Genomic DNA, 11,600 nt, shown 5'->3' on the forward strand with positions numbered 1-11,600 from the left:
TAATTTTTCCATAACAACTCACTCCCAAAAAGTTTAATCTTGTGTGTTCATGGAGATGAACTTGTTGATTTCTGCGGTGGAATGGGTATACACTCATTTAAAGTTCTCGGACGTGGCTTTAGCCCTAATAGGGCTTTTTCTTCTTAGTTACTTGCGTGAGAAGTTACTGAGCAAAGGCGGGCCAGTGATGTGGCCAGTGTTGGGAATGGCACCCGTGTTAGCCTTAAACATAGACGATCTGCTTGGTTGGTGCACGAGAAGCCTAGTCAGAGCCGGTGGGACGTTTCATTACAGGGGAGTTTGGTTCGGTGGGTTTTACGGTATCCTGACCGCAAATCCTGCAAACATCGAACACGTTCTCAAAACCAATTTCAAAAACTACCCGAAGGGGGAGTACTATAGGGAGAGGTTTCGTGAGCTTCTTGAAGATGGGATCTTCAACGCTGATGATGAGCTGTGGAAGGAAGAGAGACATGTGGCGAAAACTGAGATGCATTCTTCACGTTTCTTGGAGCACACGTTTACTACGATGAGAGATCTTGTGGAGCTGAAGCTGGTTAAACTGATGGAGAATATGGCTACTTCGAAGAGAGTCTTTGATCTGCAAGACGTGCTTGTTCGTTTGACCTTCGACAACATATGTATCTCTGCCTTTGGGGTTGATCCAGGATCGTTAGGGGTGGACTTACCGGAGATTACTTTTGCTAAGGCTTTTGAGGAAGCTACAGAGTATACGCTCGCTAGGTTTCTGATGCCTCCTTTTGTGTGGAAGCCAATGAGGTTTCTAGGGATAGGGTCTGAGAGAAAGCTGAAAAAAGCGGTTATAGTTGTTCACGCGTTTGCTAACAAGATAGTGAGAGAGAGGAGGAACAAGATGAGGAAACTAAGGAGCTTGAACGATGATTCATCTGATCTCTTGTCACGCCTTATGCAGAGAGAGTACGAGAAAGAAGAAGGGAACTACTTTTCAGACAAGTACTTCAGAGAGTTCATCACAAGTCTCATCATCGCAGGCCGAGACACCACATCAGTGGCTCTGGTCTGGTTCTTCTGGCTGGTTCATAACCATCCCCAAGTGGAGAAGAGAATCCTAACCGAAATCAAAGAGATTCATGGAAAACGTGCGCCGCAAGAAACCAACGAACCGTTCAGTGCGCAAGAGCTTAACGAAATGGTGTATCTGCAAGCTGCCTTGACAGAGTCACTGAGGCTTTACCCTTCAGTGCCAATGGAGATGAAACAAGCGTTAGAAGACGACACATTACCTGACGGGACAAGGGTAAAGAAAGGCGCTAGGGTTTTCTTCTCCATCTTCTCAATGGGGAGAATAGAATCGATTTGGGGGAAAGAATGGGAAGAGTTCAAACCAGAGAGATGGATCAAAGAAGGAAATATTGTTAGTGGAGATCAGTTCAAGTACGTTGTGTTCAATGCAGGTCCAAGACTTTGTGTTGGCAAGAAGTTTGCTTACACACAAATGAAAATGGTGGCTGCAGCAATCTTGATGAGGTATAAGATCAAAGTTGTGGAAGGACAGACCGTTGTTCCCAAGCTTACCACTACATTGTACATGAAGAACGGTCTGCTTGTTACCCTCCAGCCCCGCGACGGGTAAGGTTAGTTCAAACCAAGCCTCAATATTCGGTTTATCGGTATGAGCTAAATGTATGTTACTAGATGCAACTAAATGTGTGTTTTAGTCAATATAGCCATGAATTTATGTTCCGTCAGTATAAACAAATGTGTGTTACTAAATCTGTGTGTTTAGTCAATATAGCCATGAATATATGTTGTGTCAGTAAAACAAATGTTGTTACAAAATGCTTTTTTAGTTTGGTTTGGACTTGATATGTCAACTGCACCTAGTTCAAACAAAAGCAGACTTGCATGACAAGAATACATGTTATCATCATGAAAACAACCTATTCTTTATAAAGAAAACGGTAAAGCTTGTAACAACAAAGGTGCAAAACCAATTGCTGCATTCTCAATTCAATCCGATAGCAGTGAAAATGTGAGTAAATGAAAAATTACTACTACTAATAGAGTTTGATACGAACTGCAATAGAGACGCGGCAAATAGGACAGGTTTGAATGGCTTCTCCACATTCGTCGCAAGTCTGGTGTCCACAGTTGAATGCCATGTTCTTTGTTTTAACCAGACAGATCGGGCAAACCTGAAATTCAATCCGAAAAACAACGGTTAACTGATTTTGATTAATATACATGGTTAAGTCATTCTCTGAAAGTTATGTAATATAGAAATGAACAAACCTGGCTTTCGTTACTACCAGTTGACATAGGAGGTGCAGAGGTAACACTACTTGAACAAGAACTTTTCGAGCTCTTGCTCACAGATCGATTACAACCACTTATTGGTGGTTGACGAGCAATCTTGTTTGGACAGTTTCCAGTTCTCCGTCTGTAGATTTTGGAAACAAGATCATTTTTGTTTTGTTTTTATTAGAGAAAGCAATTATTACATTAGTTGCAGAGGGTTATAATAATGAGAACTTATACCCGAGTAAGCCGAGCGCGAGGGTGGCCTTATACTGAGAAGGGATCTCCATCAAGGCTGAAACTGCAAACTCTGCTTCTTTTCTTCCAGCATCAATGTTCTTCCCCATAATCTCCGTGAAATTCACAAACTGGAAGTTGTCAAAGGCACGAGCGGGGATGTTGTCATCAAACTGTCTCATTGTATCCCAAGGACCATCTCCAACACCAACCAAAACTATCGATAATGGATACCGACTGCGCATTTAAGATCATCACAAGAAGCTCATCATCATCTAATTAATGTTGAATGAAACTAATAATCAAGAATTTTTTTTTTCTTTTTTTTTTACCTTGCTCTAACGATAGCATCAATGGTCTTACGCTCTTGTGAACTGAGTCCACCGTGCTGTGTTGTCACCTAACAAACATCATAATTATCTAATTAGTAACCGATCATGTGATAAAAGCGAAAAAGCAAAAGCCTTTAGTTTTTTTTTTACCTGTCCATCAGCAATGATGAGAAGAACATGGTACTGCCCTCCACTTTCCTCCACAATAGTCATAGCCCTTTCGATAATGGGTGCAAAAGAAGTCGGACCTGCAAGACATAGCTGAGGAACAATCTCTCTGTAACGCGCAAGCACTTGTTCAAACCCGTTACAGAATGCATCATCCGGAAAGAAACTGAATACATCCTGATCATGTGTTGTAGCTACAAGCACCAACCACACAAAAACAACAACCATTACTTCTCTTTGTCCTACTAAAGAAAAAAAAAAGGACTTGTAATGCAGCAGAACATAACATTACCATCTCCAAAGCCATAACAAGGGATCAAGTTATCTTCGTCAAAAGAGGATAAAGTCTTTCCAATGATTGAAATAGCTTGCTCGTACGGGTTTGGAGCTGGTCCTATGTGATGTAAGCTCTTCCCGTCGAATGATCTCGCTCCTGTAAAATCAAATAACAAAAGTCAGAAACATTTAACATTAAAAAGTTACATATTCGAATATGCAAATAGGGTTTTTTCACCTGTCCACTCGTTGCTCTTTGTGACATCTATACCAACAATCAGATTCGATGACTCCAAACCGGCTTGCAAAAGAGCAGCAGTAACCTAATTACCATAACCGGACATTCAAAGAAACATATCAAGAACAATAAAAAAAAAACTTTCAAGAATCTTTTGCCTTGATTAATGGTTACCTCATCGGTGGAACGGTAGTTATCGCCGATGAGTGAATACTTTTTGTCATGATTCTTTTGCTGAAACCCAGAAGGATGCTGTGGCGTGCTGTTTATCCTACTCTTCGAACTGCTACTTCCCATCTTCTGAGAGATTTTAAAACTAAACCTTTTAGAACTATGGTAAACACAAAACGATCGCCTGCAACAACTCAACAAACATTATGTATAAGATCTGAAGTCGTCACACTGTTGAATCAGTAAAACCCTCGATGGTTACGTTTAAAGTAAGAACCTTTGTGAAAGAAAAAAAGAAGAATCGATTTTGAAGACTGAAGCGTCGCTGTTGAGGAACGAACGGTAAATAAAAATTCAAACTTTGCTAGTTGAATCGTGGAAAGAAGGCGTTAAAGATGTTACCTTTCAATCGATTCCGACTGAATCTGCTGAAGGATTCTTCTTGTTACGTTTCAATTTTCCAGTAAAACGACTCGAGGTTGTTTTTAGGGGTGATATATATACGACTTTCGATTTTTACTCGCTTTACAATTTGGATTTTGTTCTGTCTATTTCTTTTTCTTTTTGAATTATATTTAATTGACTAGGAATGAAAAGCAATTAATAATAATATCCTAGGTGAGCTATATTATCGGGAATGATTTATCAGTTACTTGACCTTGGCAAATCTCTGCAATTTTTTGAATTTTTTTTCTCTTTAACATATTATTTTTTAGTGTATTTTCATAAAAATATTGTTCAAGATGACTAACATAGATTTTATTAAAGGGTTGATATAAACATTTATCATATGGTTAACTAATCTAAATTTAGGATTTAGAATTAAGGGTTAGAATTTTGAAGGTGAGATTTAAAATTTTTAAAAATAAAAATTAAATAATTTAAAATAAAAAAACTATTTTGGTTATTTTTAAAGCTATTTTGATGATAATAACTAGGGGTGGGCACTTCGGTTATTTTATCGGTTCGGTTCGAGTTCGGTTCGGTTTGGTTGGTTTGGTTCTAGAACTTTTCCAGCTGAAGTAAACCATAGTTAGTTTGGTTTGGATCGATTTTGGTTCGGCTATGTTCAGTTCGGTTTATATTCGGTTTGGTTTGTATTCGATTCGGTTTGTATTTCGGTTCAGTTCGGTTTAATCGGATTTCTCTTAGTTTATTTATTATACAAGAAATCATGTTTTAATACACAAATGTATGGTTGTCATGAAATACTTTGTGTTGGACATAATCAAAAATTAAGTATGTAAATTAAATTCAATTTAATTAGACTTGGTTTAGGTTTTAATTTTAGGGTTTAAAAGTATACGCTATTGAAAAAAAATTAACATGGAAATTATGTGGGCTTAATGACGAATATTACAAAAGTTAGACGAAGTGTCATGGAAATCAAATTATATTAGGATTTCCTTTGTGCAAAAGGAAACTGTGTGGGCTTAATCTTAGGATTTTAATATCTTGATATTATTAATAACTTTAATTTAAATAACTATAAAAATACTTTGGTTTATCGGTTCGGTTCGGTTTAAACCGAACTGAACTGAACCATTCGGGTTAGAAAAATCTCAACTGAAAGATTTGAAATAGACTTTGGTTTGGTTTGAATCGGTTCTGGTTCGGTCGGTTCGGTTCGATCGGTTCGGTTCAGTTTTTTTGCCCACCCCTAATAATAACTTAAAAACCTAATTGAGAGAATTGCCCTTTGATGTTATCTAAATTGTTAATATGTTTTTTATTTTTTATTTATTATTTGTCAAGTTTAAAAAAACTTTGCGAAATCTTTTATTTTATGGTTGCTTGGACAATTTGAGACTTTTCCGTTACTATTCGAAAATGTAAAATTTTTAAAATAATTTTTATTTTCTTGTAACATAAAAATAATTTAGTTGGTAACAATTTTTACATTTGTGCTATCGGAATATAGAATCAATAGCATAAGAATGATACTGGACATACTAAAATCATGTATTAATAGTACAAGTATGAACTACTACTAACATAAAATTGAACTTTTAATCTGCTTTTTGTGTGTGATTTATTTCAAGGATAGTGGACATACTAAAATGATCAATCCAATCAAGACATGCTAGTTCTTAGCATTCTACAACCACTCTTGCAATCCAAGAAAGGTCGTTGACAATGCACTTATAAACCCACAATAAAGTCTTGATCTCTATCAAGGAATCAGTTTTGATATGCGCATTTTAATAGAATCAAAGTTGGATATTGAGTTAATGGTACAATGTTCGAACCCCGGAGTAAAATCAGGATTTGGCTTTGGTTCTAATTACGTGACTCAACATAATTAGAGAATCAAGATTTAGCACTTATGAGTTATGTCCATAATTCGACAAAAAAACATTAGTGTTGGGCTTTGGCAAGATCACCCGACTCCTAAAATCAGGTTGAAACGGGCCTATTTTTAATACACGGGCTCAAAACAAAAATAAAAAAGTGGCCTACCAAATATTTTAATTAATTAATAAATGAATAGATATGAGTATATACCAAACCCGATAGCTTAGCTGCTTGGCCGTCCGTTGCCGTCGAATTTAAGAGTCCACCGCCGCTGAAGATCAGCTCTTGTTCCATCTACTCCGTCGTATCGCTGTCGGAATTCTCCATCCTCCGATCAGATTTAGATTCAGCTTTCCCGTAAAAACGTTTATTCCGATCTCACATCTTCCTATTTTTCGCCTCGTTGCCGAATCAACTGCCCCCATTAAAACACAAACCCTAGATCGACGGTGAGAAATGACCAGCGGAGCCGACGAGGACGCAGATGCCGTCCTCAGCGACGTCGAGTCCGACGAGCCAGCGCCCGTCGTTCTAAACGATCCGCCTCCTCGGGAAGAGGCACAAGACGAGAGGCTGACGGAGCTAATCGCGGAGCTAGATCGAGAGAAGAAGGCTCGAGAAGCCGCCGAGAGTTCGAAATCGGATCTCCAAGCGTCGTTCAATAGGCTCAAGGCACTTGCGCACGAGGCGATCAAGAAGCGCGACGAGTCCAAGAGGGAGCGAGACGAAGCCTTGAAGGAGAAGGAGAATCTATCGAAGGAGCTTGAGAGTGTGAGTAAAGGTAAAGATGAGGTTTTGAAGAAGCTTGATGAGGCTGTGAGGTCTAGAGATGGTTTGAAAGCAGAGATTGAGACTTCCTCTCATATGTTAGTGTCTGGGATTGAGAAGATATCGGGTAAAGTTAGCAGCTTTAAGAATTTCTCGAACGGAGGAGGGCTCCCGAAGTCTCAGAAGTACACTGGTTTGGCCTCTGTTGCCTATGGGGTTATCAAGCGTACGCATGAGATCGTGGAGGAGCTTGTTAAGCAGATTGATACGACTGCGAAGTCGAGGAACGAAGCTAGGGAGCAGATGGACCAGAGGAACTACGAGATAGCTATTGAAGTTTCTCAGTTGGAATCGACGATTAGTAATTTGAGGTTGGAGGTTGCGGAGAAGGCTTCGCTTGTTGATGATTTGGAGAGGGATGTGAGTGAGAAAGATAAGAGGGTTGTTGAGCTTGAGAAGGATAATTTGGAGAAAGTAAGTGTGCTTGAAGGTGAAGTTGTGGAGCTGAAACAGTTGGTTGATGAGTATGATGGGAAGTTGAAGACTATGGAAATGAAGATTGTTGCGCAGCGTCCTTTGTTGATGGATCAGCTGAGTCTTGTGTCAAAGATCCATGACCAGCTTAACGAAGTTGTGAAGATAGTTGACGGAAATAGTTCAGAACAGTCTGAGTCTTTCTTTATGCCTCAAGAGACTGATATGGAGGAGAACATTCGAGCTTCTTTAGCAGGTATGGAATCCATCTTCGAACTGACCAAAGTGGTTTCTGGGAAAACACAGAGTTTGGTAGAAGAGAAAAGCCATGAAGTGAAGAAGTTGAGTGAAACTGTTGGTCTATTAGTGAAAGAGAAGGAACATATTGGCACTTTACTGAGGAGCGCTTTGTCCAAAAGAATGATATCGGAGCAGTCATCCCAGAAAAGCGAAATGTTTCAAGCTGCAGAGAATGGTTTGAGGGATGTTGGTATTGATTTCAAATCCAAGGCTCAGGAATCTCTTGGTGATAGTCAAGATGATCATAGTACAGAAGAGAATGAAATATATTCTCTGGTGAGTGTTTATCTAGCTCAGTTATGTTTTATGAGCTTCGGATACATTATGATGTCTCCATATCGGAATGCAGGCAAGCACATTGGAGAATATTGTCAAGGCATCTCAACTCAAGATTGTTGAACTGCAGCATTCGTTGGAGGAATCAAGGCAAGCTCTCTAAAACGAAATCATTCTTTATACTTTTAACTTTGATAGAGGACATCCACTAGGTTTCACTAGGAAAGTACATGATTTGGTTTACCTCAGAACATCGGGTGGCCTAGGAACCATGGGCACCATTATCCGATCCAAATAGTAAGAAAATGATTAAGAAAATGATTTCACACAGCTTTATATTGGGAACACTAACTTACACATGTGCTTGCCGCATCTTACTTGATGTTTAATGAAAGTCCGTGGAAGTTACTATTCGAATAGCATCGATGTGGTTTCCTATATTTTTGATATGTGGTACTTGTAATTGTCCACGTTTTGTGGCCACACTCCACAGTGATCCTGCTTGCTTTTGTTGGCGCAACTTACGTGGGCCACTTCTTCTTTTTATTTATAAATCAACAGGGAAGAGATTAGTTCTCTGAGGAAACAATTGGACTCTCAGACAAAGGAGCTTAACCAGAGAATGCGCCAAATAGAAGAACTTAAAGAAAAGGAGAGAATAGCGAATGAAAATGTGAGTGAACTTTCTGCTTGCTAGACTTTTGAAGTTGATTGTTTTGTTTGCAATTGGTCAATGTATGACTGAATTATAATACACAGTCTCGAGAATTTGAGTTTGTTTAAACTGTGGTTTTCTTTGATGCTTAGGTTGAAGGTCTTATGACTGACATTGCTGCTGCGGAAGAAGAAATAGAGAGATGGAAAGTAGCAGCTGAGCAGGAGGCTGCTGCTGGTGGAGCTGTTGAACAAGACTTCACGTCACAGGTGCGTAATAAGTCCTCGTGTTAGTCTAGTGCAGGAGCATTGTAATTACCCTAAGTGGCTTGTAGTAGATTATGACAGTGTTGACAACTCAGCGACTAATTAGTTGAGTCGGGTTAGCTAGAGAGCTAACAAGTTAAAAGAAAGTAGGAGAATGAGTTGAGATATTCAAGATTGAATATGGTTTGTGATCTGATATTTGAGCAGAGAGTAAAGATTTTCTCATTGATCAAGTCTGTCTATGGTGTGTAGCTCTTGGTGAAGTGAATAAAGGATTTACCTGGTTTTGGAACCTATCATGTATGGTCTGAACTCTTTTTGTCTTTGTTTCTTCAGTTGCATGTGCTCAAAGAGGAACTTGAAGAGGCAAAGCAAGCGATTAAAGAATCAGAGAAGAAACTAAAATTTAAGGAAGAGACGGCAGCAGCAGCCATGGGTGCAAGGGATGCAGCCGAGAGATCTCTGAAACTCGCAGACAATAGGGCAACTAGGTTGAGGGAAAGAATACAAGATCTAAACCGTAAAATTGAAGAGTTAGAAACCCATCGAGATATGAGTACTTCAAACAGAGCTAGGTATGTGTGTTGGCCATGGCAACTTTTGGGGATTGATTTTGTGGGAGGTCGAAGAATTGAGTCGGAACAAGAACAGAGTTCCAACGAGATGGAACTCGCTGAACCTTTGTTATGAGAAACCCGGTATTTTATACATTTACTCTTTGTATTTGTTTTGATTTCTATGTATATACCAGCTGATAACGTTTAAAAGCTTGAATTTGTTTTTGTTTCATGTTGTAATGTTTTTACTGAATGGAGTTTGATTTTGCACACCCACAGTGATGATCAATAAACTATTGTTTGTTAAAAATCTTTGCGTGTAATAGGATCACATGATGCGTCTGTCGGATCATAAGTAAATGACTGGGACATTTTAAAGGTTCGGATATGATACTGTCTTAGTCTTTGCAACCTTTTTTGTATGTAATCTGTATAAATTTGTCCAAACCACTCTTGTTACTGGCTCTCTATTTCTTTGATTACTTTTAGTTCAATATTATGAAATGTCACATCTCAGATGTTTTCTTAGTCCGATGTCAAACTTTGTAGTCTTGTAAAAGGAGAAGATAACTAGATTAAAGGCTGAGAACAAGCTAGCTTGGAAATAGCTGATCAATTTTTTTTCCACTGATGTTTATAATCAGGGTGACAAAGTTTAAGAGAGATGGTTACAATTTTCAAATAAACCCGAAAAATGCCTCAAACAGGTGAGGAGCCAAAAAAGATAAACCAACGTAAACGCCAACTAATCAAACCGGTACAAGATCATTAACCAAAGTATTCTTAAGCCAAAAAGGATAACCCCTAGCCATATAAGAATGTAACCGGGCACCATAAGAAGCACTTTCAGCAATGAGCAATGCACCTAGATTAGTTTTAGGATCTTCAGATTGAAACTACCAACTTGGTGGTATATAGCGCCAGAATGATCTCTGAAACTTGAAAAGCAAAGGATGGCCATGTTTTAGGTCTTGTAACAGCTCCCACCAAGTCTTTTGCTTCAGGGCCAAAGATAACATTAGAGAGTTTTAAACTGGACATACTATTAGTAGCCCATGGTAAGCATTGCAGCTTTGCATCATCAAGACTATCAATCTGAGCAAAAGTATGTCGGCTATGTAGAAGAACCTTTCTTTCATGGTTTCTGAACATCCAAGAAATCCAACAATCTTTGCTTTCTTGTCCCAAGAATAAGCTAGAATGCATTTGACCCAAGAAGGTGGAGGTGGAATCCAAGTTTGATGAGAAAGGTCTTTAGATGAAGGATGACAGTTTTCTATTTCAGCTTCTACTCTTTGAGCAAAGAACGAGAGTTCCACATCTTCTTTAATCTTTTTACAGGGGTTAAAGCATTTACCCTCAAACAACATAGAATTTCTTCTTTTCCAAATATACCATAGTGTCCAAGGAAATCGTCTAGCAATATCTGGAGCAAGGAATAAGACTTACTTGTTTTATGGAGGTAATGAAAGTTTGAGAACAGACCCCGAGGAGATGTCTAAGCGCGGCCTTGGGAAGTTTGAAAGTGCCAAATTTGACGAGCTACATCACATGTAAAGAGGAGATGATTAATAGACTCGCCTTCTAGTTCACAAGCTTGGCATCTTGAATCAACTTTCATACCCCTTGATAAAATCCTATCAGCGACAGAAAGAGCTTCTGAAAGGACTTTCCATAGAAAGGTCTTGATCTTTGGAGAAGTTTTCAAAGACCAAACCTGAGCTTTAAGGGTATTAATCGAGGGCATGGCTTTGACTTTAGTATGTAACCGGAAATTTGTAATCTGATTTTGCATCCAATAGCCTGATTTAACTGAATACTTGCCACTTTTATTATATATCCAAACCGAAAAATCTTCTTTAAACACCACATGACTTGTCTTAAGTATAGAAGCTACATCTTCAGGGTAGAATAGAGCTTCCAGCTTTTCTTTGATCCAATCTCTTCTGACATAGTCAATCAGATCACATACACGAAGATCAATATCAATAATTTCTTTTTTTCATCAGAGGTCTTTGTATGTTTCCATAGTTGATCCATGAATCTGTCCAGACATTAAGAGATGAACCATTCCCAACCATTTTAATAAGTCATTTAACCAAGAGATCACGGCCATGAAGAAAACTTCTCCAAGCAAAGGAAGGCCTCGAAGGGAGAGAAGCAGATAGGAAATCATCATTCTCAAAAATATTTTTCTTCTCATAACCTGAGAATATAAGGTGTTTGGGTTTTCCAGAATAATCCAAGCTTGTTTAGCTAATAAAGCTTGGTCAAAAACTTCAATATCTCTACCCCCCCCCCCAAATC

General features: G+C 38.7%; 3 protein-coding genes across 5 annotated transcripts; 2 read left to right on the forward strand and 1 right to left on the reverse strand.

The window, feature by feature from the left end:
* Window positions 1–1,821, forward strand: LOC106367353 (cytochrome P450 86B1-like). Its single transcript, XM_013807112.3, has one exon. The coding sequence runs from the start codon at window positions 50–52 to the stop codon at window positions 1,613–1,615; it is 1,566 nt and encodes a 521-aa protein (XP_013662566.1). The 5' UTR covers window positions 1–49; the 3' UTR covers window positions 1,616–1,821.
* Window positions 1,822–1,909: 88 nt separating this feature from the next.
* Window positions 1,910–4,262, reverse strand: LOC106367354 (E3 ubiquitin-protein ligase RGLG5). 3 transcript variants are annotated; one of them, XM_013807113.3, is made up of 9 exons: window positions 4,105–4,262; window positions 3,706–3,831; window positions 3,532–3,616; window positions 3,310–3,450; window positions 3,000–3,211; window positions 2,850–2,917; window positions 2,521–2,754; window positions 2,275–2,422; window positions 1,910–2,177 (listed from the first exon to the last, which is right to left on the reverse strand). In XM_013807113.3, exons 2-9 carry the CDS (start codon window positions 3,826–3,828, stop codon window positions 2,040–2,042), a joined length of 1,149 nt encoding a protein of 382 aa, XP_013662567.1. In that variant the 5' UTR covers window positions 3,829–3,831; window positions 4,105–4,262; the 3' UTR covers window positions 1,910–2,039. The 3 variants fall into 3 exon arrangements, with proteins under 3 accessions (XP_013662567.1, XP_013662570.1, XP_048596105.1); XM_013807116.3 differs by having other exon boundaries at window positions 3,706–3,886; window positions 4,105–4,238; XM_048740148.1 differs by lacking the exon at window positions 4,105–4,262 and adding an exon at window positions 3,980–3,998 and having other exon boundaries at window positions 3,706–3,886.
* A 1,934-nt stretch (window positions 4,263–6,196) lies between these two features.
* LOC125577944 (paramyosin-like) lies at window positions 6,197–9,603 on the forward strand. Its single transcript, XM_048740147.1, has 5 exons — window positions 6,197–7,815; window positions 7,889–7,965; window positions 8,377–8,488; window positions 8,623–8,739; window positions 9,073–9,603. The coding sequence occupies exons 1-5, from the start codon at window positions 6,454–6,456 to the stop codon at window positions 9,424–9,426; spliced, it is 2,022 nt and encodes a 673-aa protein (XP_048596104.1). The 5' UTR covers window positions 6,197–6,453; the 3' UTR covers window positions 9,427–9,603.
* The last annotated feature ends 1,997 nt before the right edge of the window (window positions 9,604–11,600 follow it).

The sequence above is a fragment of the Brassica napus genome, chromosome A9 (assembly GCF_020379485.1).
Source record: "Brassica napus cultivar Da-Ae chromosome A9, Da-Ae, whole genome shotgun sequence".
NCBI lineage: Eukaryota > Viridiplantae > Streptophyta > Magnoliopsida > Brassicales > Brassicaceae > Brassica > Brassica napus.

Bases quoted from the DNA above. Each gene is read 5' to 3' on its own strand.
- LOC106367353 (XM_013807112.3), top strand. From the start codon at position 50: ATGGAGATGAACTTGTTGATTTCTGCGGTGGAATGGGTATACACTCAT.
- LOC125577944 (XM_048740147.1), top strand. From the start codon at position 6,454: ATGACCAGCGGAGCCGACGAGGACGCAGATGCCGTCCTCAGCGACGTC. The intron at 7,966-8,376 runs GCAAGCTCTCTA...ATAAATCAACAG, and splicing joins CATTCGTTGGAGGAATCAAG to GGAAGAGATTAGTTCTCTGA. The intron at 8,740-9,072 runs GTGCGTAATAAG...TTGTTTCTTCAG, and splicing joins AACAAGACTTCACGTCACAG to TTGCATGTGCTCAAAGAGGA.
- LOC106367354 (XM_013807113.3), bottom strand. From the start codon at position 3,828: ATGGGAAGTAGCAGTTCGAAGAGTAGGATAAACAGCACGCCACAGCAT. The intron at 3,617-3,705 runs GTAACCATTAAT...TATGGTAATTAG, and splicing joins ACTACCGTTCCACCGATGAG to GTTACTGCTGCTCTTTTGCA. The intron at 2,423-2,520 runs GTATAAGTTCTC...CAAAATCTACAG, and splicing joins CTCGCGCTCGGCTTACTCGG to ACGGAGAACTGGAAACTGTC.